General features: G+C 67.3%; 1 protein-coding gene across 5 annotated transcripts; it reads left to right on the top strand.

The window, feature by feature from the left end:
* The first annotated feature begins 25 nt into the window (after positions 1 to 25).
* Positions 26 to 27,141, top strand: INF2 (inverted formin 2). 5 transcript variants are annotated; one of them, XM_042944448.1, is made up of 23 exons: positions 26 to 142; positions 11,531 to 11,930; positions 13,468 to 13,583; positions 13,652 to 13,811; positions 14,147 to 14,180; positions 14,767 to 14,908; positions 15,602 to 15,743; positions 15,951 to 16,706; positions 17,264 to 17,409; positions 17,487 to 17,548; positions 17,979 to 18,081; positions 18,305 to 18,390; positions 18,720 to 18,820; positions 19,400 to 19,470; positions 19,541 to 19,648; positions 19,738 to 19,808; positions 20,489 to 20,609; positions 20,963 to 21,127; positions 21,211 to 21,313; positions 21,496 to 21,657; positions 22,206 to 22,820; positions 23,260 to 23,316; positions 26,158 to 27,141. In XM_042944448.1, exons 2-22 carry the CDS (start codon positions 11,540 to 11,542, stop codon positions 23,313 to 23,315), a joined length of 3,711 nt encoding a protein of 1,236 aa, XP_042800382.1. In that variant the 5' UTR covers positions 26 to 142; positions 11,531 to 11,539; the 3' UTR covers position 23,316; positions 26,158 to 27,141. The 5 variants fall into 5 exon arrangements, with proteins under 5 accessions (XP_042800382.1, XP_042800383.1, XP_042800385.1 ...); XM_042944449.1 differs by lacking the exon at positions 26 to 142 and adding an exon at positions 6,042 to 6,139; XM_042944451.1 differs by lacking the exon at positions 26 to 142 and adding an exon at positions 11,240 to 11,247.
* Positions 27,142 to 27,765: the final 624 nt, after the last annotated feature.

Raw genomic sequence — 27,765 nt, forward strand, 5'->3', positions numbered from 1 at the left:
GGCGGCACCTCCTCTTCCGCGCGCCCCGCGGAGCGGGAGCCCGAGCCCAGCCCAACCCGGCGCGAGCCGTGCGGAGCCCGCGGTGGGCGGCCTGGCGCGGACCCTGGCCCGACCCGAGTGAGCGCCGCTGCACCCCAGCCCGGTAAGTCCGCGCCTCTGGGCCCCCCGCCCCAGGAGCCGCAGGGAAACTGAGTCCGAGCGAGGGGGCTCTTGGGGTTGGGGAGGGGGGCTGGGGCAGCGCGGCGTGCGCCCCGGGTGGCGGCACAAGGCGGCGGGCTCCCGGCTCCCTGCCCCCGGGCGGGGCCCCAGGAGTCCCCCCCCCCCCCCCCCGCTGACCCCGGGGCTCATCCCACCCCTGACTGCCGACCCCCGCGCGGAGACGCAGCTGGAACGCACTGGCCGCGGTGGTGGCCGGGGGTCAGCCGGGCCCCGCCCGGTGCCAGCAGAATTTCCCCTTCCCGCGGCTGCCACATCCTGACCATGAATCAGCCACAGTTGGGAAAATAAACTTCAACTTCGGGTCGGCAGTCCGGTGGCCCCACGAGGTGCGCACGGGCCGGGGGTCCCGCGAGTGCTGCTGTGTCTGTAGCTGCAGCGGAGCAGCTGGGCGCACCCGGGGCCTTGGCACCCCGCAGGCAGGCCTTGGGGGAGCGAGAGCCCCCATCACTGCGCTGGGTTCCTCCCGGTGGGAGGCCGGTTCTGTGTTCCCCCACTGTTCCTCCAGTCCCGGCCCTGGACCCCCTTCCTGGGGAGGGACCTGAGGCGCCATCAGCCTGCAGCCGCTCCCGTGGCGTTCAGGCTGGGGTCTGACTGCCTAGCCTCCTGAGGTTCTGTAACCCAGGGCCCCAGGCTGCATGGGGGCCGGAGCTGTGACCGCAGCGTTAGTGCCCCACTGTGACACACGGAGACCCCGACTGGCTGGCGAAGATGGCCACGACCCTGCCCGGGGTCAGGCACACCACAGGGGAGCTGTACTGGGGAAACTCCTTTCCCACCAGCCTGCTCCCTCTGGCAGTGGGACCTGGCAGTGGGACCCGGGCAGGACGCTTGCCTTCTCTGGGCCTCAGTTTCTCCATCTGTACCCTGACGGTGGGGACGGTGGCTCAGGTGTGGACCTCTTCCCTGGACCCAGAGCAAATGCCCTAACCCCCTTCACCGTGCTGTCCAGGGCAGGGAGCGCTGGGGGAGAGGGTGCCGCCGTCCCAGCGTGTCCAGTATCGGCTCTTGGTTCCGGCTCTGGGGCCTCACACTGTCCCCATCCCTCACCAGGAGAGCATCGACTCTCAATTTAAAAAGCCAAGTTAGGGTAGCAGCCCCAAGCTGTCCCCTGTCCCCCGTCCCGGCCCCACGCAGTGGCTCAGGGACGATGGACAGGTCATCGGGGCCAGCAGACAGGCAGAGGGGCCCTGCAGAGCAGAGGACCCAGAGGATCGAGTGATCAGATGGGGCTGCCCTCCTGGGACCCAGCCATTTACAGCAAAGAGTTAACCATCAGGTGAGGGCCCCCCACTTTGTGGAGGTGCTGACGGCTGTCGGAGCTAATTGCGAACACCTCACCTTCCGGGACCGCGAGCTCCTCACCTTAAATAGACTCCGTTCGCCTTTCCTCAAAGCGCAGTTGATTCCAGGTTGGAAAAGTTAGCAGGTTCGGAAGGGCGGGGGAGGGGTGGATGGTAGCTGGATAACCTCAGGCGGGCACTGCCTGCGGGTGCAGGGCACGCCGCCGCCGGCCTGGCTCCGGCCTGGGGTGTGGGCACTCTCTGAGGCACCCAGAGGAGGAACCAGGAGGCAGAGTGCCCCCACAGTTGGAGGGGTGAGGCCTGACTCAGCTGCCTGGCCCCCTCCCCCCTGCACCCCAGCAGGGGTCTAGCAGTTGCTTGGCTCAAGGCCCAGTGGACACAGTGGCTTGGGAAAGGCAGTGGACAGAAGTGGGTCCAGGGGACCTGGGCCCGGCACGGAAGGTTGAGGCCAGGCAGGAGCCAGGCCTGGGGGACCCTGTGTGTCCAAGATGAGAAAGTGGTTTCAACCCATTATAAAGGAAGGAGTGCCTGTGCTGGGGCAAGCGCCTGGTCCCTGGACGTGTGAGAGAGGATCTGACCATGAGGCCCCACCCCGAGCAGCCTCACCCCTAGCAAGGAGGGTCCTGCCGGGCCCACCTCTCAACACCAGACAGCCTGAGTCCTGAGCTGGCGTGGAGTCTCTTCACCAGCTGCCCACCTACCCAGTGCGCAGAGAAAGCTCCAGACCGAGGGAGGCTCTCGCTCCGGGACCGCCAGCCTCCTCCTCCTCCTGGGCCAGGCAGCAAGACAGGGGGCAGGGTGGGCCCGTCCCCCCAGCAGGGGCCACCGCTGCTTGTCTGCTGGACAGCACCTTCCCCAGGTGTGACTGAGGAAGCTGTGCGGCTGCTCGGGGCCTCCCCTCTGCCGGGTGCACTGCCAGAACCTCCTGAGAGCCAGTCCCGAGTCTGGCCTGTGCCCTGCAGCGGTCCCAGGGTCCTGAGTGGAGTCTGTGTGCAGAACGGGTGAATGCACGAAGGAGTGAATGGACCCACCCCACGGCCTCCAACTCTCACGCCTAACCAGTGAGGCACGGGTACTGTGATTATCATCTGTTTCACGGAAGAGGAAACTGAGGCACAGGGTTGTTGGCTTGTAGAATCTGTGGTGTCACTCTGGCAAGATGCATTTATAAAGCCCCTACTGTGTGCCCCGGGCTTGTGGGCTCACCTCACTGCTCCAGTGGGCCAGAGCAGGCGTACGGAAAGTGCTTTCCTGGGGTCAGGGTGAGGACTGGCTGGCCCCGGTGAGCACCTGGAGGCCAAGGCTATCCCCCGTCCCGCGTCACCACCACTCTGGGAATAGGAGAGCCTCGTGCTGGCCCAGCAGCACCCTCTGGCCTCCCAACAAGGGACGGGGCAGGCCCCGGGGCACCCACCTGGGTGACTCCCTAGCAGCGCACGTGGGCAGGCAGCTGCTGTGGGGCAGGAGGGGGGTGGTGACAGCACTGGGAGGACTAGGCCACCGAGCTACCTGAGGACAGCGTGCGCTCTCTGCCCGGCCAGGCCACCCTCCCCGCCGTGTGCTGCTGGGGCACCCTCCACCACGCCCCTGCCTGTGAGCTGGGCCCACGTGGGAAAGGAGACGCTGGAAGGTGGGAAGGTGGACCCAGGGCCACCTGCTCGCATGAGGCTGGCCTGGGCCGACCCCACAGGGAAGGCAGGGGCCGACGTGAGCAAGGAGTCGTGTGCAGTGCTGCTGAGGGCCATCATGTGGGGCCCTCCGTGGGTGAGAGACCGGCCAGGAGATACACTTGGGGAGGTGGAGGCAGGCCGTGCCTCCCATTTAGCAGATGGTGCCGCTGAGGCCGAACCTCCAAGCCTAGCCTTGTGGCTAGCCCAGGGCATGCTGGGTCAGGGAGGAGGAGGCCAGTTCCAGACACACGTGCAGCCCCGGGTGGTGGCTTCCCTGCACTGCCCCAGTCCCCACCATGCCCAGGCCAGCCAGTGCCCACCCCTACGTGCACACACACGCACACACACAGCCCGTGGGGCAGGGCTTTCCGTCTCTGAGATCGATCTTGGCCTTGCGGAGTACTGGTGGACGTGGGTGTGGACACCAGCAGGGGCCCTGGCCAGCTGTGTCAGAGGGCATCAGTCTCTCCTCTGTGCCTGGCCCTGGGTGTGACCTCAGTGTGCGGCCTGCTTCCGCCGCCATCCGGGTCCCCGTGCCCGGGTGCCCGGTTCCGCTCCAAGTACAGCCTGGCACCGCCATCCTCGAACAGCCGCAGGGAGGTCAACTGTCCGCTCTTGGCCCGGCCGGCGGCGGGGAGGGGGCGCGGCCTGTCCCCCCTCCCACCCGCACTGACGGGAGTGCCGGGGCGGGACCCCGCCCTGCTGGAGGCCCCCACTGCCCCTGCCTGGTGCCAGCCGGCTGCCGTGGAGGTGGGGGCGGGGGAGTGGGGGGCCGCCGCCCCCCGGAGGTGGCAGAGTGATAGGAGGGACGCCCAGAGGTGGGACCCGGGAGATCACCTGTAAGAGGAGGTGGGGGGTCCCGCCCAGGAGGGGCCTCGCAGGCCAGGCAGACAGTGCTGGCTCAGCCAAACCAGCATCCCCGGAGAAAATCCCGGCCCTTTTACAGATGAGGAAACCAAGCCCACGATGGGCCTGGCCCTGCGCAACTGGCAAGAAATACCTGGGGGGGGGGGGGGGGGGGGGATCTTGTGGTGGACACTGGGTCTCGCTCACCGGCGCGGGCCAGGCTGCCGGCACTGGCTGCCTGAGCCAGGCGGCCCGGGGCTGCCGAGTGGGGGGCTGCCGAGTGGGGGGCTGCCGAGTGGGGGGCTGCATCTCAGCTCATGTCGGCCGCTGGTAGCCTGGCTGAGGAGGAGCAGGCGGGGGGCGCAGTGGATGGGTGGGCAGCTGGGCACGGTGCTTTCCGGCGCATTCCCGGGACTTACGGATGGTGCCTGTTGATCTGTCAGCAGGCCCAGGGGTTGGCATTGACCCGCGCATCCCCATTCGAGGACTGCGGCCAGAGCTCTGGGAGGTCCTGTGGCTGGTCCAAGGGACACAGCCAGCCAGCGGCGGAGCCTGATCCCAGCCAGAGCCTGAGCCGTCCTCTGCCCTCAGGGCCCTGGTAGTGCTGGGCGGCCCCTCCCCCGCCTCAACCCGCTGCTTTGTCCTCCCTGCTCCTGGGCAGGAAGCCTCCAGCTGGGACCGGGGACCGGCCAGGGGCAGGGACTGCCGGGGCAGGCAGTGGGCAGTCTTGAGCCATACCCCAACACCCCGAGGCCTCGGCAAGCACACACTGCAGGGCCCGAAGCCTGAAGTCTCTGGCCAGCCCTTCTCCCTGGGCACCGAGTGTCCTCCCAGCCTGGGAGAGGCCTTTCCTGAGGACGGCGGGGAGACAGAGGAGGGACATGGGGTCTCCCGAAGGAGGCATCTCTGAGCTGCATCTGGTCTTGGGGGACAGAACCCAGGGAGGAGGGATTCTGGTGGCCTGAGGTCTTCCTGTGGCCCAGCAGAGCCCCTGCGGGCGGAGGCTGTGGCCAGGCGCGGGGCCTGCGGGCGGTCCAGCAGCCCCAGAGTCAAAGGCCACCCTGCCACGTGGGGGCCTCGGGTTCCTCACAGGCAACACAGGTCTGTACTTGTCACTGTCCTCCAGCGATCACTGTTGGAACTGGCTCAGCCACAGAAGGCAGCGGTGGCCGCCGCTGTCCTCCTCAGCTACCCATGCTGCCCTCCTGTGCTGAGGCAGGCGGGCGGCACCCGCCCCTCACGCCTCCGGCCACCAGGCGCTGGACCAGACCCTTGGGAGTGTCAGAGGGGACCAGCCCCCTCCAGGGACTCCCACTGGGCCTGCCCTTCAAGCAGCTGGGGGAGTGGAGGCCTGGTGACAGCAGGAGGTGAGGGCAGACCCAGTCCCTGCCAGCTCCCAGCACAGGTGGAAGCGAAAGCTCGGCTTCCTGGCGTGGGTGCCTCCACCCCTTCCTGTCCTTCCCCACCCAGCAAGCCATCCGCTGGGGTCAGGGGGACACCCAGACCACCCCAGCCCAGTCCCAGAACCTCCTCCCAGGGAACAGGGGCAGGGGAGGGGCAGGGGAGGGGCAGGGGTGGGGCAGGGGCAGCATCAGCAGTACCCCCCCTCCCGCCCCCGCACAGGCGTTTCCTGTTTGCCAAGTCCATCCCCCACACCAGGGCAGCCTTTTCTGTGGCTTCTTTCCTAACCCAGGAGGGTGGGACCCACGGAGGATGCAAACAGGCCCGGCCTGGGCTCTGTGTCTGACCTCACTCCCACCTGCCCCAGATCCTGGTGGCACAGTGCCTGGCCTCCCTGGTGACCTGAGCTGAGCCCTGTTCCCTCTGAGATTTGGGGCCTTTTCTGTCTTTCTAATTATGACAAAGACCACATTCACCCCAGATGCAACTTCTGTTAGCATTCAGGCGTGTGTCTTGTGTGATATGTTTTATGGTTGAAATCCTACACAGTACGGCTTGGTGTCCTACTTCCTGTCTCTGTTTTTAATTCAACACTGCTGTGAAGGTCTTGGCGCCCACCCGCCTGCAAGCCGCCCCTTCTGTCTTATTGCTGGATGCTCCGGCGGCCCGGCCGGCCTCCTCACACACAGCGGGGCATTCAAGGTGAGGGCTTGGGAGGCATGGATCTTGCACCCCGTGCTGGGACTGCAGGCAGCAGGGGGTTGGAGCATGAGACCATGGGGGGGGGGGATGGGGGGGCACGGGCAGTGGGAGGACTCTGCCCCTTGGCCAAGGTCCTCTGCACTCTGCCTACGGGTGGGCAGGTGATGGGTCGGCACTCTGCTGTTCCTCCTTCCCCAAGGCCCACCGTGCACTGGACCCTCACCGGGGATGAGCCCGAGGGCAGGTGACCCACCCAAGCCCCTTGGGGGCTTGCAGCCTGGTGGGTAAGGTCGTATGTGCCCGAGGCTTAGAAGGAACCAAGGTCTTGGAGGGAGGAGAATGGGATCAGCCTCAGGGGCTTCCCCAACCCTGCAGGGCCCCGGCTGCCCCTGGGCTCCGGGGGAATTGCCGCTGGAAACACAATCCAAGGGTTACCAGGCAGTGGAAAAATTCGGAGCTAAAAATACAGTGTGGCAGCCCCTGCCTCCAGTTCCGGAACCCCGCTCCTGCCGTTTTACCCGCCTTCCCCAAGGAAGGCAAGCTCGCTGTTTGCACCCCGCCCCCGCCCTCACTGGCTCTGGGCCCAGAAGCACCCCAGCCCTGGTGGGGATGTTGGCAGGGCCGCCCCTCTCACAGGTGCCCAAGTCCCCAGCCTGTGCCTTCCCTGGCCCTCACGGCCCGCCCAGGGCCCCCAGCCCCTCCTCCAGCCCTCGCAGGGATCAAGGAGCAGAAGGCCAAACCCCCTCCTCCAGGGCGCCGAACTCCGGCACTTAGTGCGGGCTTCCCCGCCGCCGCACGCTGCTGGAAGCCCCCTCCCGCCCCTGGGCCCACGCAGGGGCCTCCCGGCAGCCGTGCCCAGGACATGGCTTGGTGCCCGGTGCCCGCCTCAGGAGGCTCTCCCGCTCAGGCTCGGTTTCCCTATTTGCATAGCAGGGGCTGGTCTCTGAGGTCGGGTGGGGGGGGGGGGCAGCTCTGACCCTGCCCCCGCCCCCACGCACACAGCTTGACAGACAGGCAGGGGCGGTGGCTTGCCGTGAGTCAGCACAGCTGCCCGGGCCTGTGGGCGCCGGGATGTAGGTGCGGGCAGAAAAGCAGATGGGTGTGCGAGGAGGGGCCAGGAGGACCGGCGTCCAGTCTCCTCCAGGTCCTCGAGTCAGCAGCGCGGGCCGTGAACGCGCGTGAGCCGTGGGCTGACCCAGGAGAGCTCGGAGGGAGACCCTGCCTTCGGGAGTCAGAGTCTGCAGGGGGAGGCGTGGCCCCGCCCCAGTGGGAACCCCACGTTATTGGTAGAAAAACTCGAACGCTGGAGAATCTCGGGCGACATCACACTCCTGCGGGAGCCCCAGCGCCTTCCTCTGCGGAGTCCCTCTGGTGCAGGGCTGGGGGGGGTGGGCACGGACTGCCTGGGGAGGGGGCACCTCCCAGCTGCCCTAGGTCCAGGGTGAGGCCTCAGCCCCCTCCGGGGGCTCGGGCCCTGGAGACCCTCGTGCTCTACGGCGGGCGGTGCTGGCTGCAAAAATTCTGCGAATGCAAATTCCTGCGCTGGCCCCGCCCCCGCGCGAGTGGGGGCCCCGAGAGCGCATTCCTGAGCGTGTGGCCCCGCCCCCGGCAGGCTGGCCACGCCCCGCCCGGCGGGCCCGAGTCTGGGAAGGTCCCTGCGACCCCGCCCTGTCTCGGCGCCGGGCCTGGCTGGGGGCCCGCCGCTCAGCCCAAGAGTCGGGCAGGGCCGGACGCCCGGGGACGGCGTTACAACAGCCACAGCGCTCCCGGGCGCTCGCCCTGCCCACCAGGTCCAGCTTCTCCCCTGGCAGCCCCGCAGCAAGCGTCACTGTACAGATGGAGAACAGAGGGGCAGAGGGACTTCCCCGCGGCACACAGCCAGCGAGCAAGCCCAGGAGCCTGGCTTCTGGCTCCCAGCATGCTGCCTCCCACGCAGGTCCCCTCGCTGCCCTCCCGAATCCCTCTGGGGCTCGGGGCGGAAATGCTCAACCGCCATCCGGATGGGAAAGAGCTGTTTATTCTGAGCCGCTTCAGGCAGCGAGTTGGTCACCGCTCGCATTTGTCAGACTCGTATTTTAGTTCCATGTATATATGTTCGCTGTTAGTGTGGACGTACGTGTATAATGTATGCGTGCGGTGCATATTTTTTAAGCATTCATTTTTAAAAATTATTTAAAATTTTTATTGTATAATTATTTATTATTAAAATTATTTATTTAAGTAATTTCTACACACAATGTGGAGCTCGAACTCACCACCCTAACTGAAATCAAGAGTCAGAGGCTCCTCTGACTGAGCCAGCCAGGCGCCCCACATCTATACTTCTTATATATAATTGTTGCCATGTATGTGTAATATCATGTGCACACATATGAGGTATTCACGTAGTACATACACGTTACACGATATATGCTTACTGTGCATGTGTAATATTATGTGCATTAACGTACATGTGCAGCCTATGTACATAGTATAGAATACATGCGTTAATTATCACTATGTAGTACGTATATCTATGTGTATACGATGTATACGTGTAGTACATACATGGGCTCTGTAGCATGTATATGTTAATATGTGAAAGTGTTTTCTATGTATAGGAAGCTTCGTTGTAGGAAAAAGGGGGGCTCAGGGGCACCCGGGGGAGGGGCTGGGGGCCTGGGGAAGTGGGACAGCCCGCGTGATCGCTTGGGGAGTGCGCTCGGCTTTCTGGTTGGTCCTCAGGTGGGCGTGGCAACAAAAACTGTGGAAGCCGTCATCCAGCCCCGGCCATGTGGGACACTGTCCCAGGGTGGTTGTGCGTCAGAGATCGAGGTCCGACTTCCGGCAGGTCTGCTGTGGAGACAGCGGGCTTCCTCCTGGGCTGTGGCTGCAGTTTGTGGGTCAGGGTTCTGTCCTGGTGTCTGGCCGCCGTCCATCCGTGTATTCAGGAGCTGGTCCTGAAGGGCAGTTGAAACATTTCTAGGGAGTCATCCTCCACCCAGGACCTAAGCAGGTGGGCCCTGGATGCGGCCAGGCAGCCTGGTGGCATCACAGAGGGAGAAAAGTCATCCCCACCCACAGCTGAGCTCACTCTCCTAGTTGGACGCCCTCTCCATACTGGGCCACAGCCCGGTGCCTCGTGGGGCATGGCCAGCTTGTGAAACTCAGCTCTGGGGCACACAGCTCAGGATCCTTCGTGGACAGGCAGGTGGATGGGCCGGTCACCTGCTGCTGTGGTCCCACCCACCCCCCCCCCCCACAGGCCAAGGGAGCCCCCACAGGTGGGGTCCCTTGGGGTGGAGAGCCCGTGGCCGCCAGGAGCCCGGTGGGGCGCTCTGGGCCACGCAGGCTGGCTCTGAGAGGCTGTTTTCTGCATCTAGGGACCCCTGGGGCTCTTGGCGGGGGAAGATACTTAGGATGCTGGAGGCCTGGCCTGGGAGAGGTCATGTTCCAGCCACTCAGCCTGTGCCAGGGAAACAGGGACTTGGGCCAGTGGGGCGGGGGTGGGGGCGGGGAAGGCAGGGTCAGTCCCGGCTGCGTCTTTAGGCAGCAGCACCCGAGGTGCGTGGCAGCGTGTGCGAAGGCCCCTCTGCTGTGCTCTTCGTGGTGGTGGGAGCGGCCCCCTCCCCTGCCACCAGGAGGCCGCCCAGGAGGGACCAGAGCCACAGCCGGCAGCGGTCAGCAGGGATGAGAAGCCAGGAGAGTGTGAGGGGCGGCCCGCGGCAGGGCCTGGAATGGGTGGGCAGAGGCAGCCGGAAGGTCTTGCGCATCTGGGTGAGTGGACGGTGAGGGAGGGGGTAAGAGGGCCGGGCCTGAGGGAGCAGGTGGGCTGTGCGGTCACAGGGAGGGCTGTAAGGGCTCCTGGGGGACGGTGACCGCCACCCGGCCACCCCCCTGCAAGGACACCGCACCCACTCCCTCTCAGGATGCCCCCAGTAGGCTGATGCAGAAATTCAGGCGAGGAAAGGAGGCTCAGACGGCTCGAGTGGCCGGTGGGCCCAGAGCCGTTCCTCACCCCCCCGGCCCCCCCGCTGGGGGACCCCAGGGGCCTGTCGGGCAGTCAGCCAGGCAGGAGGATAAGGGGCTCGGTGGGGGTCTGGACCCACTGCAAACAGGAGGGGCTGCTGAAAGGCCAGGCCAGCCATGCCAGTGGGGGGAGGGGGGGCGCTCGGGAAGCACAAGGGACAATACCCAAGAGTCACCAAGGCAGAGGGGGCGGGAGGCCTCCAGCTGCACCACAGTGAGCACAGAGGGCCTGGAGCCAGGCCTGGGACAGGCCCCTGGGCTCTCGACCCCTCTCGGCCTGCATCTCCTACATATGACCTCAGATGGTCCGTGGGGTCTCCCCCCAACTTACCGGGTCCCGCAGCCCTGAGATCGAGGCCAGGCTGGACGGCCAGCCTCTCCCAGCCCCCCTCGGACCGGAGTCCAGTCTCACTCAGCCCTGCCCTTTCCAACGGGGGGGCGGTGGGCATGTGACCGTGCTTCTCTGGGTGCCTCCCCCGTTCCTGTCCCGTCAGGTGGGCGCGGTGGGGGGCTGGAGGGCTGTGGCATCCCCGGGCGCGAGGCGTGACGGTACTGCCGCGCTCTGGTCCTCGGGCTCCCTCTCGGCAGCCCCGTGCTGTCCTTCTCAGGCTCTAAATATAAAACCTGAGCCATACATGGTCGCGGAGAGCCTGGGCTGCCCCTGACTTTTGAGGCCAGTCCCCAGAGGCCACGGTCCGGGACGGCGTCACCACCGAGGGGCCGGAGGAGGGGGGCTTGCCGGGGGTGGCGAGGGCGGAGGCACAGCCCGTCCTCTTTAGGGGAAAGGTGTGTGTGAGGGGACATCCGGTGCTCCGTCCACATTGGTTGGCAAACGCAGGGCCGCGGAAGCCAGGGCCTGGCAGGCTGCTTCCCCGCAGGGAGGGCCCGCGATTGGGGGAGCACCGGGCATGACCCTCCAGTCAGCCCCTTCCCCGGCACACGCCTGAGGCCTGGAATTGCCCCGCTGTCCCTATCTGACCCTGTCCACTGGGCAGGGGAAGTGCCCCGGGACAAGATAAGGGAGCCCTGGAGACGCCACTTTTGTTGCATCATCACCGCTGGGTCAGTGGTATTCCTGCCGGTGTAGCCGCCTCGACAGGGTGGGCGGGGCGGGGGGGGGGGTGGCGCTGCTGTCAGCCCAGCCGCTGTGGCCAGGAGCGCCTGGCACGGAGGAAGCCCCGGGGGTGGTGGCAGCTCAGACGGGACGAGGGTCTGCCCGCAGCATCCCCCCCCCCCCGCCCCCGCAGGGCAAACCCGGCGGGCGGGTGGGGATACTGAGGCAGGGGACCCCCGCCCGCACCCGCCCTGGCCTCTCCAGCGGTGGGGCACCCGGGGGGCGGAGCTGGGCTCAGGACTCACGCCCCCCTCCCTCCGGCCCTGCAGTTCGGCAAGATGTCGGTGAAGGAGGGCGCGCAGCGCAAGTGGGCGGCGCTGAAAGAGAAGCTGGGGGCGCAGGACTCGGACCCCACGGAGGCCAACCTGGAGAGCGCCGACCCCGAGCTGTGCATCCGGCTGCTGCAGATGCCATCCGTGGTCAACTACTCGGGGCTGCGCAAGCGTCTGGAGAGCAGCGACGGCGGCTGGATGGTGCAGTTCCTGGAGCAGAGCGGCCTGGACCTGCTGCTCGAGGCCCTGGCGCGCCTGTCCGGCCGCGGGGTGGCCCGCATCGCCGACGCCCTCCTGCAGCTCACCTGCATCAGCTGCGTGCGCGCCGTCCTGAACTCGCAGCGGGGCATCGAGTACATCCTCAGCAACCAGGCCTACGTGCGCCAGCTCTCCCTGGGTGAGCCGCGGGCTGCCGGGAGGCCAGGCCGGCACAGACGGCCAGCCCCTTGGTAACTCTGCGTGAGGCCCCAGGCCCTGGAGGGCGGCAGGAGGGCTGGGGTCGCAGGAGAGAGCTCGGCTGGGCAGGCAGGGAGGGCTTCCCGGAGGAGGAACCGGGTTCGCATCGGCCCCAGGTCCGGGACGTCCAGGTGACCTTGGAGCCCTGGTCCTCCACCACCGGCCGCACCTGGCTGCCCGGTCTGTTCTGTGACCCTGCCCGGCCTTTCCGCCCAGCCCTGCGCTTGTTGGGGCCCCACCCTCTCCCCCCGGGCTCTGCCTACACCACTCCCACCACCCGCCACCCAGGTCCGGGCCCTGGCGGCTGGAGTCCCGCTTGCCTTCCACCTGGCTCCGAGCCCTTTGAGCCTAGCCGGAACCCCGGCCCTTGCCGATGGCCTCTTCCTCCACCTTCCCCCACGCCCCTGCCCCTGCCCATTCTGTGCCGTCTCCAACCACATGGGGCTTCACCTCCAGCTCAGGCTGCTCTCTGCCTTTGTGTGCCTGCTGATTCCTTAAGTTCTTTTTTTTTATTTTTTTTAATGTTTATTGATTTTTGACGGGGAGAGAGAGAGAGAGAGAGCGAGCGAGCATGGGTGGGGGAGGGGCAGAGACAGAGGGAGACACAGAATCTGAAGCAGGCTCCGGGCTCTGAGCTGTCAGCACAGAGCCGGACGCGGGGCTCGAACCCACGAACCGCGAGATCATGACCCGAGCTGAAGTCGGACGCTTCACCGACTGAGCCACCCAGGCGCCCCTGACTCCTTAAGTTCTGACTCCCGCTCCCCTCCTCCAGGAAGTCTCCCAAGGCTGCGCCCAGGGTTAGTCTTCCACCCTTGAGAGCAACCTCAGGTGGCCCTTAGTGAGCAGGGATCACTGTGTGTCCCTTGCCTGCCAGGCTGTGCTGCTCCGTGGCAGCACCCGGGCCCCACGATGCTTGGGGCTCCAGGAGGGGCCAGTGACGGGTGAGTCGACCCGTGGGGTGGGCGAGTGCCCGTGTGGGTGAACAAGCCACAGGCCACCTCGTTCCTGCCCTACCCAGCCTGGGCTTGGCTGTGCCCCCTGTGCCAGCTCGGGGGATAAGGTGGGAGGCAGGGGGCCACGAGGACGAGGGGGCATCCCAGGCTGTCAAGCACAGTCGGTACTGAGTTTGATGGAAGCATGGGCTCGGCCCAGGGCCATGTGCCAGCGTGGCCCTCGGCAGATCCAACAGGGACCCCTCTCAGAACTGAGGCCCAGTCCAAGTGGACCCCCGCCTGTGAGCCCGTGCCTGTGGGGTCTGCCTCTCTGGTCCCGGAGGCGGGTCTGGGCACCTGGGGAGGCCAGCCCGGGAGGTGGCCGGTGTGCCGGTGCAGGGCGCCCTCTGGTGTCCACCTGCGGAAGTGTGAGTTCAGCTCAGGCCCAGGTGGGGACCAGCCTCCAGGAGGGGAGAGGGGGAGCCGGGCCTGGGGTCCTGGGCCCCCGCTGAGACTCCCCCACAATCCCCCGCCCCTCGGCAGCTCTGGACACATCCAACGTGATGGTCAAGAAGCAGGTGTTTGAGCTGCTGGCTGCCTTGTGCATCTACTCGCCCGAAGGCCACATGCTGACCCTGGACGCCCTGGACCACTACAAGGTGAGCCTCGGGGGACCCTGGGGCCTCGGTGGGCCCGGGGCACGTGCTGACCCCTGCCTGCCCTGCAGACCGTGTGCAGCCAACAGTACCGCTTCAGCGTCATCATGAATGAGCTCTCGGACAGCGACAACGTGCCCTATGTCGTCACCCTGCTCAGTGTGATCAATGCCATCATCCTGGGCCCCGAGGACCTCCGCACCCGCACCCAGCTGCGCGGGGAGTTCACCGGTAACCGCCCGCAGCCCGCCCCAGGACCCCAGAGGAAGGCTCTGGGAAGCCGGCCCCCACCTGCCCCCCTCGGGGGACTCGGGGCCTCTCGGTGTTGACGCCCATCCCCAGCTCCGGTCCTACCAGTTGTGGGATGACCCCTTAGGGGGTGCGACCACGTGTCCCTCCAGAGTGTTCCTGGTGCCTTAGGAATGGCACCACCTTCCAGGGGGTGGGAATAAGCCCAGGGGGAGACCAGAGGAGAGGCATCAGAGGTGCAAGCGACCTGGGTCGGGGTGGGGGGGGCCGGTGGCAGCAGCCTCTGAGGCCTGCTGACTCCTCCTGTCCCTTCCCAGGGCTGCAGCTGCTGGACATTCTGACACGTCTGCGGTGAGTCCCCTGCACCGTCCCCCAAAGCCAGGCTCGCCTTCCCCTGGGCCCCACACAGCACCTCCAGAGGGGCAGGAGAGGGCTTCTGCCGCTGGACCCAGGCCGGTTGACAACGCAGTGCGCCACGCTGCGGGGTCTCCCTGCCTGGGGCCTTGGAGCTGCCCCTGGAGGCTAGGGTTGCCTCATGCAGTGCAGGACCCCTAGCTGAATAGGAGGGCTCCTTCCGTGTAAGTATATCCCAGATGTCGTATAGGATATACTTATGCCAAAGGTCACTGGTCGTTTATCTGAAATTCAAACTTATTTGGGTGCCGGGGAATCCACGTAGCAGAGAACCCCCATCCTGGGCCTTCTCAGGACCACTCTCCTGGGTGGGACCCCAGCCCCGGGGATGCCAGCTGGGGAGTGGGGAGCCAGGGGGAGGAGCCCGGGCCTGTGGCTCTGCTGCTGAGCTGGCCTCAGGCTGAGGTTTGGCCACATGCGAAGCGTGGGCCACTCTGAGGGTCGTCCGTGCGTCTGTCCAGGGTCGGGGGAGGCTGGGGGGTGGGGGGCAGCGGCCTCAGCCCATCCGGCCCCCTCGCCCCAGGGATCTGGAGGACGCCGACCTGCTGATCCAGTTGGAGGCCTTCGAGGAGGCTAAGGCCGAGGATGCGGAGGAGCTTCTGCGCATTTGCGGCGGCGTCGACATGAACAACCATCAGGAAGTCTTCACTTCTGTGTTCCACAAGGTGACGACCCCCGGGACTGTGGCCTGGGCGCCGGGGCTCGGACACGGCTGCCTTCCCGGCCCTGGTAGGCCCCACCCCCAGCGGAGCCGTGGGCCAGATGTGGAGATGCGAGGGAGCAGTGAGGGGTCAGGGGGCTGGAGAGGGGAGAGCCTGGCGCCTGGCGGTAGGTCCGGGCTGTCATAGGCACAGAGCCAGGGCCCCAGGACCCAGGAGGACAGCATCACAAAGGCCTGGGCTGCCCAGAGGGAGCTGGACTGTCCTGGGCCCCAGCTGGCTGGCTACCGCCAAATGGCCCGAGGGGCCCCAGGACCAGCAAGAGGCCAGGAGGCTGATCTCTGGTCCAGCTCAGGCCCTCCCTGTCTGGGACCTTCTGTCCTTCAAAGAACCCGTGGCTCTCATCCAGGCGCGAGCGTCCCCAGGGGGCATCCAGAAACATCCAGAGACATGAAGGTTGCCACAGTGGGGCAGAGGGCACTATTGGCTTCACGGGGGCCGGGACCAGCCCACAATGCACAAGGAAGCCCCCGCACAGAGAGCGGCCTCACCCCAAATGTCACCGGTGCGACGGTCAGGGAACCGTGAACCCAGCTCATCACCCGGGCCCTGCAAGCCGCAGAGTGCTGAGGGGGTGGACGTTCCCGGCAAGCTGAGGTGCTCCCGCTGACCCAGCCTCCGCCCCCCCCTGCCCCCCAGGTGAGCTGCTCCCCGGCGTCTGCCCAGCTGCTGTCCGTGCTGCAGGGCCTGCTGTACCTGGAGCCCACCCTGCCCTCCAGCCAGCTGCTCTGGGAGGCTCTGGAGAACCTGGTGAACCGGGCCGTGCTCCTGGCCAGTGACGGTGAGCAGGTGGGGCCCAGCGGGCACGGTGCCCACAGCCCTCACCCACCTCCCGCCCTGACCCCTCGCCCGATGCACGGCCAGCAGGGTCTCAGACCACTGCCGGAGGGTAGCCGCCCCCTGCCTGAGGGCAGTGGCCACGCCTGTCCCACCTCCCCCTACCCACCTCCTCTGGCCCTCGGCCCTGACCCCGGCACCCCCTCCCCAGTCCAGGAATGCACCCTGGAGGAGATGATGGAGCGGCTTCTGTCCGTCAAGGGGCGGCCACGCCCCAGCACCCTGACCAAGGCCCACAAGAGTGTCCAGGCTGACCTAGGCCAGGGTCGGAGGGGCAGCGTGCCCCAAAACAGCGGCGCCCCCAAGGCGGGGGTGGGGGGCCCGAGGCCCGAGGCGGACCTCAGCAGCCTGCACGCTGTCGAGGACCTGGTTGCTCCGCAGCTGAAGGCCCCAGCCCCCCCACCTGCACCTCCACTCCCTGGTCCCACCACGGGGCCCCCTCCCCCGCCCCCCCCACCTCCTCCTCCCCCCCCTCCCCCACTGCCAGGCCTGGGAGCCCCAGCGCCCCCACCCGCACCCCCACTCCCTGGCTCCACCGCCGGGCCCCCTCCTCCTCCCCCCCCTCCCCCACTGCCAGGCCTGGGGGCCCCACCCCCCCCACCCCCTCCACCACCCCCCCTGCCTGTCTCTGGCGGGGCCTTACCTCCTCCACCTCCACCGCTCCCGGGCACAGGGTGCCCGCCCCCACCCCCGCCGCCTGGCCTGGACGGGGGCCCCCCTCCACCCCCACCCCTGCCGGGTACCTCTGGCCCCTCTGCGGCGGGTGGCGTGGAGGAGGTCATCGTGGCCCACGTGGGCCCCAGCCTGGGCTCCTCCGCCTGGGTCCCAAGCCACCGGTGCGTGCACGCGCCCACTGTGCGCATGAAGAAACTCAACTGGCAGAAGCTGCCGTCCAATGTGGCCCAAGGTGAGCCCCCGCCCGGCTCTGATGCGGCGCGAGGTGAGGGCCCCCCAGGCTCCGTGAGTGGCTTCCTGCCCGAGCGGGGGGTGCCGGGCCCTGCTGGCCTGCGATACCGACTGGTAGTATATGTGCTCACACCTGGGCCCCTGTGTCTCCCCCGCCCCCCCCCCCCCCCCCCCACCAAGTGTGGGCCAGGGCCATTTGATCTCTGCTCTGGACTCAGCTCCTGGGAGGTCTGGGCAGGGCGGGGCGGGAGCGGGTCACAGGTCACCTGTGGAGGGCCTCTCTTCCCACGCGCACCCTCGCAAGCCGATGGGTGGCTCCGATGCCACAGCCCCACAGCGCCCAGGCCCCTGGGTGCCAATGCCCAGAGAAGGTCAAGGCCGGGGCCTCCTGCCAGCCGGGTCACGGGCACGTATGCGTCCGCATGCATACGGTGTGACAGCAACGGGGCGGCGGGGTGGGGGGGCCTCCCCTCCCCGCCCCGCCCCGCCCCTCCCCCTCCGTCCGTCAAGCCGCTGGGTAGGTGGGCGCGAACCCGACCGGGGGCCCCTCCTCCACAGAGCACAGTTCCATGTGGGCCTCGCTGAGCAGCCTGGGGGCCGAGGTCGTGGAGCCGGACTTCTCCAGCATCGAGCGGCTCTTCTGCTTCCCCGAGGCCAAGCCCAAGGAGCAAGTGGCAGCCCCGGCCAGGAAGGAGCCCAAGGAGGTGGGGCCGGGCTGGGGCTCAGCCAGGGGCCTCTGCTGCTCCCCGGGCACCAACACCAGGGCGGGGGTGTTTTCCAGATCACTTTCCTGGACTCCAAGAAGAGCCTGAACCTCAACATCTTCCTGAAGCAGTTTCGATGGTGAGCGGCACGGGCGGCACGGCCTCGCCCCTGCCCCGCCCCCTCGCCCGCACCTCCCGCTGGGCTCTGCGGCGCCCTCTGCAGGCCGCTCTGGGAACTGCACGTTCCGTCCTCGAGACCCAGACATCCGCGGGGAACCCCTCTGGTGGCTCCGGCTACGGAGCTCCCTGGGGTGCCTGAGCCAGACGGCCCCTGTCGCGAGCAGCCCCCTGGAAGGGGGAGGCGGAGGGTGCTCTGGCAGACAAGGAGTGTGGTAGTCGGCCCCAGGCCTCCTTACTGTGCAGCTGAGGCAGGTGGTTTGCCTTCTCTGTGCCCCGGGTGTGACCAGCGGAGATGTCACAGGCCGAGGGCAGTCCCCGACTGGCAGGGTCCCCAGGAGCCCACATGAGGCCCCTCTCCTCCCATCCCAACCACCCCCTCTCACCTGCAGCTCCAACGAGGACGTCACTGCGATGATCCGGGCTGGGGACACCACGAAATTTGACGTGGAGGTCCTCAAGCAACTCCTCAAGCTCCTCCCTGAGAAGCACGAGGTGAGTCAAGGAAAGAGACTTGCTAGTCCTGCCGGGGGCGGGGTGGGGGCAGCACGGGGGGGGGGGGGGGGGGGTGGAGGGCTCCCGGCTCGCAGAGTGTGCCGGATGGGAGGGGCGCCAGCGTGAGCGGCCCGGTGAGCGGGTCCACACAGGTGCAGGCAGGGCAGGGGGCTTCCTGGGAGGGCCGGGATCCGGAACCCCAGGAGTGGTCTCCTGTCTGCAGGTTGAAAACCTGCGCGCATTCTCGGAGGATCGGACCAAGCTGGCCAACGCCGACCAGTTCTACCTCCTCCTGCTGGGCATTCCCTGGTGAGCGAGTGGGGGAGGGGGAGAGGGGAGGGGAGAGGGGCTGTGCAGGCCGTTCCCTCAGGACTCCGTGAGGAGCGCCACACGGGTCACTCGTGCAGCCGCCCGCTCTGAGAGCCAGGGGTGCCCCGCAGGGAGGCGGCCGCCCTCCGGTGCAGCAGAGCTGGTCCAAAGTGCCATCCCTGGGCCCTGCCCCAGTCCTGCTGAGGCCCAGGAGCGCGTGTTGGAGCGCCAGGCCGTGGGACCCCTCCCCGAGCTCTGTGCCTCAGCCCCCGGCCGCTGCCCACCCGCAGGTGGGGGGCCCCGTCCCTGATCTCCCGCTCTGTCCCCAGCTACCAGCTGCGGGTGGAGTGCATGTTGCTGTGTGAGGGCACGGCCGTCGTGCTGGACGTGGTGCAGCCCAAGGCCCAGCTGGTGCTGGCCGCCTGCGACAGTGAGTGGGGGCGGGGCGCTCGGCACCAGGAGAGGGAGCGGTCGCCCGCCAGAGACGCACGCAGTCGTGCGCACAGACACAGGCACGCGTGCGTTTGCGGGTACACACGTATGTGTTTATGTATACACGCACGCACACGTGCAGAGGCACACACGTGTGCAGAGACTCGCCGCGTTCTCCAGATGAGGGATCAGCGGGAATACACCACAGCCACAGGGCAGAGACACGCGCGGTGGCCCCCCACTCCCTTCTTGGCCACGGGGCCAGAAGGGCCACCCTCCCCGACGCCCCAAGGGACAGTTAGCCGAGAACCAGGGAGGTCACAGCTACAACCTTCTAGAAGGTTCCTCTAGAACCTCATCCACAGAAGGGGGCAGGGGTCATCTGCCCCAGGGTCGTGAGGGTTCAGTGAGTGTCAACGCTGGCAGACCTGCTCCCCGAGTCCCGGAGGCCGTCCGCGCTGGGACTGCAGCCCGGGAGGGAGCGTGGGGGAGGGGACCGAGGGGTGCTGCCCCCACGCCGCAGCCTCAGACGCCTCGCAGCACCCGCCCCTCCCTCTGCCCTGGCGCCCTCCCGCAGGCCTGCTCACCAGCCACCAGCTGCCCGTCTTCTGCCAGCTGATCCTGAAGATAGGAAACTTCCTCAACTATGTAAGTGCGCCGCGCCCCCGGCCGCACCCCCAGCCCCAGGAGGCAGGACGCTCACTCCCCACCCCCGTAGGGCAGCCACACGGGGGACGCCGACGGCTTCAAGATCAGCACGCTGCTGAAGCTCACGGAGACCAAGTCCCAGCAGAGCCGCGTGACGCTGCTGCACCACGTGCTGGAGGTGTGCCCGCGGGGCGGCCCCTGGGGCCCGGGCATCCCCGGGGCCCGGGCGGGGCCACGGCGGCGCTCACCGGACACGTTCTGTTGCAGGAGGTGGAGAAAAACCACCCAGACCTCCTGCAGCTTCCGAGGGACCTGGAGCGGCCCTCCCAGGCAGCGGGGTACATGCCCCCCACCCGCCTCGCCCACGCCGGGACCCCCACCCCTGGTCCTGACCAGTAAGGCGGCCGGACCAGGCCGGGCCCCCAGATGCCCGTGGGACCCTCGCTTTCGGCCTGGGATAGGACCTCGGGTCCATCATGGCCTGATGGCCTGTCCCCAGATGATTTACGGGAGGAAGCTGAGGCCACGAAAGGGAGGGAGTGACCTGGTCGTGGGCATACCAGGGGCTAGTGTGACACCACCCTTCATAAGGTTGACCCTCACAGCAGCCCGTGAGCAAGGCCCATTGCACAGATGGCAAAAACCGAGGCCCGGGGAAGTGGGGCTGCATCCACGTGGGTCACTCGGCCCAGAGGGGCAGCCCTGGGGAGCGTGGCCCGGGCCTTCCAACACCAGGCACACGCTGCTATGGGAGGTCGTCAGGTCCCAGAGCTGCAGAACCTTTCTCGGAGGGTCACACTAGGAGGATGGGCCGAGGCTTTGGGGTCGCTGTCCTGACACATCCCCCCAGCACCGCTTGGCCCTTCCCAGAGCCCTGATGTGCTTCCAGAAGCCTGTGGGCGTACGCGGTGAGGGCCCCCAGTGACCCCGCGGGCGTGCAGGGTGAGGCCCCCACCGACTCCACGAGACTGGACCTCAGCTGTCACCTGACCCCAGCGCACTCTCGCGTACTTTTCAGGATCAACCTTGAGCTCATCCGCTCGGAGTCCAGCACCAACCTGAAGAAGCTTCTGGAAATGGAGAGGAAGGTGTCCTCCTGCATCCCTGAGGTGCAGGAGCAGTACGCCCAGCGCCTCCAGGCGAGCGGGGCTGGGCTCGGGGAGCAGTGGCCCGGTGGTGTCCAGGGGCGGGCCCCTCCAGCCAGTGGGCCAGTCAGTCCGGGAGGGTGGAACGGGCAGGGCCGGGTGAGTGTGGGGGAGGACGGGGCCAGGGCGAGGGGCCCCGCGGCAGGGCGGCGCTGCTGTCCCTGGTCCCGAGGCAGCTCCTTTCCCCGGGGGCCGCGGTACCCAGTTGTCTGGTCCCACTGAGAGACCACTGCCCGTGGGGGCCCGTGCCGGCAGCCATCACCCTCCCGGGCTGTGTCCCTGTGACGGCAGGTGCCCCCCCCGCAAGGTGTCCTCCCAGGGCCGTGACCGTGCGCCCACGCCCCCAGGCCAGCATCGAGGCCTCCCGGGCGCTGGACGAGGTGTTCCAGGCCATCGAGCAGAAGAAGCTGCAGCTGGCCAGCTACCTGTGTGAGGACGCTCAGCAGCTCTCCCTGGAAGACACGTTCAGCACCATGAAGACCTTCCGGAACCTCTTCCTCCGCGCCCTGAAGGTGGGCCCGCAGCCCCTTGCGGACCTCAGGCGGGACGGCTGCCGAGGGCTGGGGTCACGGGGCTCCGTGTCGGTCCCGCGCAGGACAACAAGGACCGGAAGGAGCAGGCGGCCAAGGCGGAGAGGAGGAAGCAGCAGCTGGCCGAGGAGGAGGCGTGCAGGCCGCGGGGCGAGGATGGGAAGCCCGGTGAGGCCAGGCGCCGGCCGGGGGCCCGGGGAGCCCCCGCGGGGCCGCGCCTGCATCTGGCCCACGCTCCTCCCTGCCCTGGAGACCCGGCGGCACCTCCCACGCCTCCAGGCTCCAGGTCCCCTGGGCGGGCTCGGGGGGCCCCACAAGCCGCGTCTCTGAGGGTCCCTGGGGCTTCTCAGTCAGGAGGGGAGTCGGGAAGCAGGAGGACGTGTGTGTCATCGATGCCCTGCTGGCCGACATCAGGAAGGGTTTCCAGCTGCGCAAGACGGCCCGTGGCCGAGGGGACGCGGAGGGGGGCAGCAAGGCGGCTGCCGGAGACCCCCTGAGGGACAAGGCGCCTGGTGAGACCCTCTCCCACCTCTTCATCGCCATTTCCCACCCTCCTCGCTGCCCGGAGCCTCCCCTCCTGCAGGAAGCCCTCATCTCCCTTGCCGTGGGAGGTGGGGCCAGAGGAGCGGCTCACCCTTCTGGTGCTGGGGTGTCTCTGCCACGACAGAGAGCTCCCCGCGGGTGTGACAGCCCCCAGGCGGGCGGGAGAGATGGGCCAGCGGGCCTTTGACATCCGTCCCTGGGGCTCAGGGGTGCTGAGGGGGGCGGGGCGGGGCGCTGCACTCCATTCTGCGTGGCTGCCACAGGGGCTGAGGGACAGGGGTGAAGTAGGCCCACACCCCGGGGCGGACAGTGGATGCCGAGGGCTGTTCTCTGGGAACCCCCACCTGGAGGCCGCCAGGGACGCCTCCTGGGGCAGCGGGTGCTGCGGAACGGGGACGTTCCGGTAGAAGCAGATACGGAGGGAGGCCCCCCGCTCCAGCACACCCTAAGTGGGGGCGCCATCGGGCTGGCCTGGGAGTTGGGCCCCACCCTCAGCTGCCCTGTCCTGTGTCCACAGTGGCCACCAGAGACCCTGCAGGAGACACCAGCCACCCCACCTCTGAGCCCCACGGCAGGGACCGCGTGGATGCCACGGCCCCCGGCCCGCAGCCCACTGCTGACCCATCGGAGGAGGAGGGGCCCGGGCCCCTGGAGAGGCGTTCTTCCTGGTACACCGACGCCAGCGATTTCCTGGCCGCAGAGGACCCCCAGGCCCCCCAGCCCTCTGCGGGGGCCTGGCCGGTGGTGCTGGGAGGGGCTCAGGCCCTAAAGCCTCTCAGGCTCTCTGGTGACAAGCCCCCCGGGGCCACGGGGTCGAGCCAAGATGCTGAAGACGCCGCAGGCCCTCGGGACGCCTGCCTGGCCGAGGCCGACAGCACCGTCCGCAGGCCGGAGGCTACAGGCACGCGTGGCCACGGTGCCACAGGCCCCGGCGTGGCTGGGGACGGGGACGGGGACGGGGACCAGGAGGACACAGCCCCGGATTCTGCACTGGACACGTCCTTGGACAGATCCTTCTCGGAGGACGCAGCGATGGATTCCTCAGGGTCTGGCACCCTCCCCAGGACCCGGGAGCGAGCCTCGAAGGGGACGGGCAAGCGAAGGAAGAAGCGCCCCTCGAGGAACCAGGAAGGTAACTTGGGGCTCCCCTCCCATCATCCTTTGTGCCCCGGAAGCAGGGCACCTGGGCGGGCAGGTCACACAGGGCCTGGGGGCACTGGCACGGGGTCAGAGCTCATCCGTCCCACGCCAGAGCCCTGAGTCTCTCTCTGCAGCGGGCGAGTGGCCCTCTTCCCCCCCCCACCCCCCCCCAGAGCGTCCCCACGGCCTGGGGGAAAGAGGCCACGGCCCCACCTTCCGCGGGCGGGAAGGGCGACTGTGGGGCCGCTGCCGAGTGGCCGTGCCCCTGGCCCACTGGCAACCACTTCTCGCGACCTCAGGCAGGGAGTAGCAGGTGGGGCCGTCAGCCAGGGGCCGCCTGAGGCCCGGCCGTGTTTGGCTCGGCATCCAGCTCCCAGCTCAGGGTGGGTCAGGAATAAGCCGTTGAGTGCGTTTCTCTTATTTGGAAGCAGAGGTTGCCCCTGACTCTGACGATAATAAAACAAAAAGACTCTGTGTGATTCAGTGAGGTACGTACCCCGCCTGGTGCCTGCACTAACGGTGAGCAGAGGCGGGGCCTGGGCCCTGCCGCTCCTGGACGCTAACCCGCTCCCTGCAGCCCCCCCGCCCCCGCCCCCCCCCCCAGGCCTGACAGCAAGCCCCCCTGCCTCCTCTGCCGCTGGTGGTGGGACCTGCCAGCCCTCCGCCTCGCCCCCCCTCTCGGGAAGGGCGGGAGCCATGCCTCGCTTAGCTGGTGTCCCCGCTGCGGCCGGGTGCGACCTCAGAGCTGTGCGCCCAGCAGAGGGGCCTCAAGAGGGCGGGGTGGACGAGACCAAGTCGGGTGCCCTCCGGGGAGCAGGGCCGCTGGGTCCCTGTCCCGACCAGCCTAGCTGACCATGGGGTTTACTGACTCCCAGCCTCCGGGTGAGACCCTCCACAGGGCACACCCCAGCCCTCCTCCGGCCCTGGTCTGGCCACACGTCCTCCTGGGGGGCAGTGAGTGACGGGCTCTCTCCAGGGAGCGGGCGGGCCTCCCCTCCCTGGCCAGGTCCTGGAGGCCATGAATGGGTCGATAGGCACCTCCTGGGTCGACAGCACCAGGACCCCCGGGTACGGGCAGGACCGTCCGTGTCTCTGATGTGGCCCAGCAGGCTCACAGACGCAGACGGACAGGCCTGGGGTCCCCGCTGCGCTCTGGACTGTGTCAGTGGGTGCCGGTCTTGTGTGCCACGATAGGGGGGGGCCGTCTGGTTCTCCCCACACCTGTAGCCTTGCTGGGGCCGGCTCAGCTCCCAGCTCTGGGGCTTAGGCCTCAGCTGGCGCCCAGAGGAAGCAAGGGCAGGAGTGAAGTCAGGGGCTCCCGTCTTTACGGTTTATCCTCACTGTCGGGGACAGCCTTCTGCCTGTCTCCTCCCAGGGTTACTTTCTGAGCTGGGCTGGCGTGTCCTTTACGAGCCGGGTCCGCCCCCGCTGCCGGCCCCAGGTGTAGGGGACAAGTGGGCCGTGTGGTCCGTGGGTTGGGGGCCTGCGGCCACATGTGCCCACTGCCCAGTGAAAGGCCAGGGTGCTCCCTCTGCTGCCACACAGCCCTCCACAGGTCCCCCCGTCCCCGGGGGGGGGGGGGGGGGGGGGCGGGGACAGGAGGCAGGAATCCCAGCCTCCTCATCTCCTCGAGATTTTATTTGCAAAAACGTCAACCCGACAGGAAGTTTGCAAGATCATAATGAACACCGCCCACCCTTCACCCCGAAATGGCAAAATCTTGCAAAAAATAGCAAAGTTATCAGCATTTGCTGCCAACTTTGAGCATTGCTCTCAACTTTATGAAACAATTTGAAAGTTCTAGACTTTCAAACGCTTGGCCCCTGAACCTGACCTCAGGGGTCTCCTGAGAGCAAGGCTCTTCTCCCCACCCCCCCACCCCCCCCAGGACGAGTCAGGGTCTGTCCTGTGCAGCCCCAGGCAGGTGTCCCCAGGCAGGCCTGTCACACTGTTCACAGTTATTTGGACTTTTTGGAAATGAGGTCCTACCCAGGACCAGGCATCCAGCCTCGGTCTGTCTTGTGTGGCTCTGGGATTGTGGTTGTGGAAGACACCTTCACTCCAGGTGTTTCCCCTTGCCCCCAGCCCACCTGGTTCCCGATGGTGTTTGGGCAGGAATTCTGCACACGGGACGTGGGTCCCCACGCCGACCCCCAGCACCCCAGGAGAGCTCGGGGCCATTTGCCCTGTGGTCAGTGACCTTCACATCAATTATCTGGTTAAGGTGGTGATTTTGAGAGACCCCTGCTGTGCGGTGCCAGGGGCGCCCCCTGCCCCTGGCCCTGTGTCCTGGCACCCCGCAGTGGGGCTGGGATAGAAACCATGCTCTGAATGACTTTTTTCTTAAGATTTTTTTTTTAACTTTTTAATGTTTATTTTTGAGAGAGAGAGAGAGAGCGTGAGCGACTGGGGGAGGGGCAGAGAGAGAGGGAGACCCAGAATCCGAAGCAGGCGCCCGGCTCCGAGCTGTCGGCACAGAGCCCGGTGTGGGGCTCGAACCCACGAGCTGTCAGAGCGTGACCTGAGCTGAAGTCGGGCCCTTAACCGGCTGAGCCGCCCGGGCGCCCCTTTCTTGAGATTATTTTTTTAATGTTTATTATTGAGCCAGAGAGAGAGAGAGAGCGCTCGCGTGCGTGCATGGGAGAGGAGCAGAGGGAGAGAGGGAGAGAGGATCCCAAGCAGGCTCTGAGCTGTCATAACAGATCATGACCTGAGCCCAAATCAACAGTCGGACTCCTGAGCCGCCCAGGCGCTCCACTTTGAATGACTTCCGACCTTTCTGCCCCGTCTTTCTCCAGCATGCTCCCCAAACCCAAGTCTGCTGCAGACGCTCGGGGGGCCTGGGACGGGCCTGGCTCTGGTGTGGCCGGGGTGGGGGGAGGGGAGTCGGGCAGGGTGCCACGAGAGGGCCCCTGGACCAGAGGGCTTTAGTGGGCCGGGGACCTTGCAGGGCCAGTTGGGGGGGCATGCAGGTGGCAGGAACTGTCCAGGTGGGGACAGCGTAAGGGAGCAGGAGGGACACCGCTGGGGAAGCGCCGGGAGAGACAGCGGTGCCGGGGATCGGTGAGGGCCGACCGTGTGCTACGGGCCCAGATCCGGCCTGGACGGGTGGGCAGGAGCCAGCTGGCTGGGGGGCATCCCAGCATCTTGCACCCGGAAGAGTCCTGCTGTGCAGGGGCGAGGGCCCAGGGTCAGAGCGGACCCAGAGACAGTAGGCCCACCGGGCAGTGGTGATGGGACAGCAGGAGCCTGGGGACCCCGACGCAGGTGCCTCGGCGCTGTCCCCGGCAGGTCTGCTCCTAATGATGCTTTCCTCTCGCCCCCCACAGGCCTCGGCCGTAAGCCCAAAGCCAAGTGAGCGTGCCCGCTGCCGGCCTCCACACAGCCGTGGGCCGCCGGACGTGCGGTTGAGCGGGGCTCCTCCGGGGCCAGGCTGGGACTGGGCCCCTGGGAAACCAAAACTCTGTGCCTTACCCTCCGGGGCCGTGGGCCTCCCGGAGCTTCCTGGGGCTGTTCTGGCCGAGACCCCAGCAGGCACCAGAGCCCAGCCCCCCGCACGCCCCAGCTCCCTCGTGGTCTGCTTGCCGAATGCCGATGCCCACGCCGGCGCCCGCATGCTCCCCAGCACCCGCCCGCAGGGGTGAGGGGCAGTGGCTGTGTCCCCAGGGCACCTTGAAGCTTGCGCCCTGCCCTCCGGCCACCTGGTGCCCAGATGCTTCTGGAGACAGGCCCTGGCGGACCTCTCCCTGCAGAGCCGTGGGAGCCCCCGCCCCCGCCCGCTGCCTCCTTACCGAGCCTCGGTCCCCCGCTCCCCGCTCTGCCCCCCCAACCTGCTTCGCCAGGCCGGAGCAGAGAGTGTTTTTTCACTGAAATAGGGTTGTTCATGCATTCCTGCTGTCCTGCGGTAGCTGAGTTGGGTACAGGTGGGTGGGAGGACCCTGGGGCCTCGGGTAGGGGCAGGCTGGCCAGCATTGCCACAGATACGCCATGGTGCCCCTACTCGGCAGACAGGATCCACACCGGGCACACCCAGCCCTGGGGGCGGGAGGGCATCTGTTCTCGCCGCCCCCGCCAAGCCCTCGCCACCCTGTCGACAGAGTGACCCAGCCTGCAGCCGCTGCTGCCTCCGGCGGGGTCGGGCACGCCCTCCAGCGGGGTCGGGCACGCCCCCCGCCGGCCGAGAGGAGACCAGGGCCCACCCCGGGAGGGCCAGCCTGCCCGCGCCCCCACACCCGCCCCAGGTGTGCCCTGCCACCCAGGCTGGCATCTGGAGAGCCTCAGACCAATAAACAATAAAGAGCAGAGCCAGCCCATCGAGGGCCACGTGGTTTCAAGAAGCTGCGGGAGAACGTGCAGGGGCTGGACGGTGCCCGGAGGGGTCTGCCCTCCAGCAGCTGTGATGCGCTGGGGGGAGGGGGGGGGTGGGCGGGCCGGCGTCCACAGGGCACCCAGAGTGGCCCGAGCAGATGGTAAACACCACTGAGGGCGGGTGAGGCGAGCAGGGCTCTTGGGGGCAGAATTCATGTACACATGGCTCACCCGCTGTGGGTGTGTAATTCAGTGACTTTTCAGCAGATGCACGAGACGTTCAAGCACCAAGATCCTATTCTAGAATATTCCACCATCCCCCAAAAGTTCTCTTAGCGCTCACTCCGCATCCCCCCTCTCCCAGCCCCCAAATCTGCTTTCTGTCTCGTGGATTTGCTTTCTGTGGACCATTCGTATGAACGGAATCCCAATACGTGGCCTTCTGTGACTGCTACGCTCCACATGGCGTGCTCTCGAGACTTCTCCGTGTCGTAGCGTGTGTTGGGACAACACCCCTTTTTCTGGCTGAGTAACACCCCGCCGTCTGGGGGGGCCTCGCCCTGCTCCCCCTTCGTGTGCACGACCCCGCGTTCCGGCGCGAAGCGTTTGCGCGTATCCGCACGCCTGTG

Source organism: Panthera leo, chromosome B3, assembly GCF_018350215.1.
Source record: "Panthera leo isolate Ple1 chromosome B3, P.leo_Ple1_pat1.1, whole genome shotgun sequence".
Taxonomy (NCBI): Eukaryota; Metazoa; Chordata; class Mammalia; order Carnivora; family Felidae; genus Panthera; species Panthera leo.

What these genes read in the sequence shown, in the direction of transcription:
- INF2 (XM_042944448.1), top strand. Translation starts at nt 11,540, where the DNA reads ATGTCGGTGAAGGAGGGCGCGCAGCGCAAGTGGGCGGCGCTGAAAGAG. An exon ending in AGTACGCCCAGCGCCTCCAG is followed by an intron (nt 20,610 to 20,962) that starts GCGAGCGGGGCT and finishes CCACGCCCCCAG; the next exon opens with GCCAGCATCGAGGCCTCCCG. An exon ending in GGGCGAGGATGGGAAGCCCG is followed by an intron (nt 21,314 to 21,495) that starts GTGAGGCCAGGC and finishes GGGGCTTCTCAG; the next exon opens with TCAGGAGGGGAGTCGGGAAG.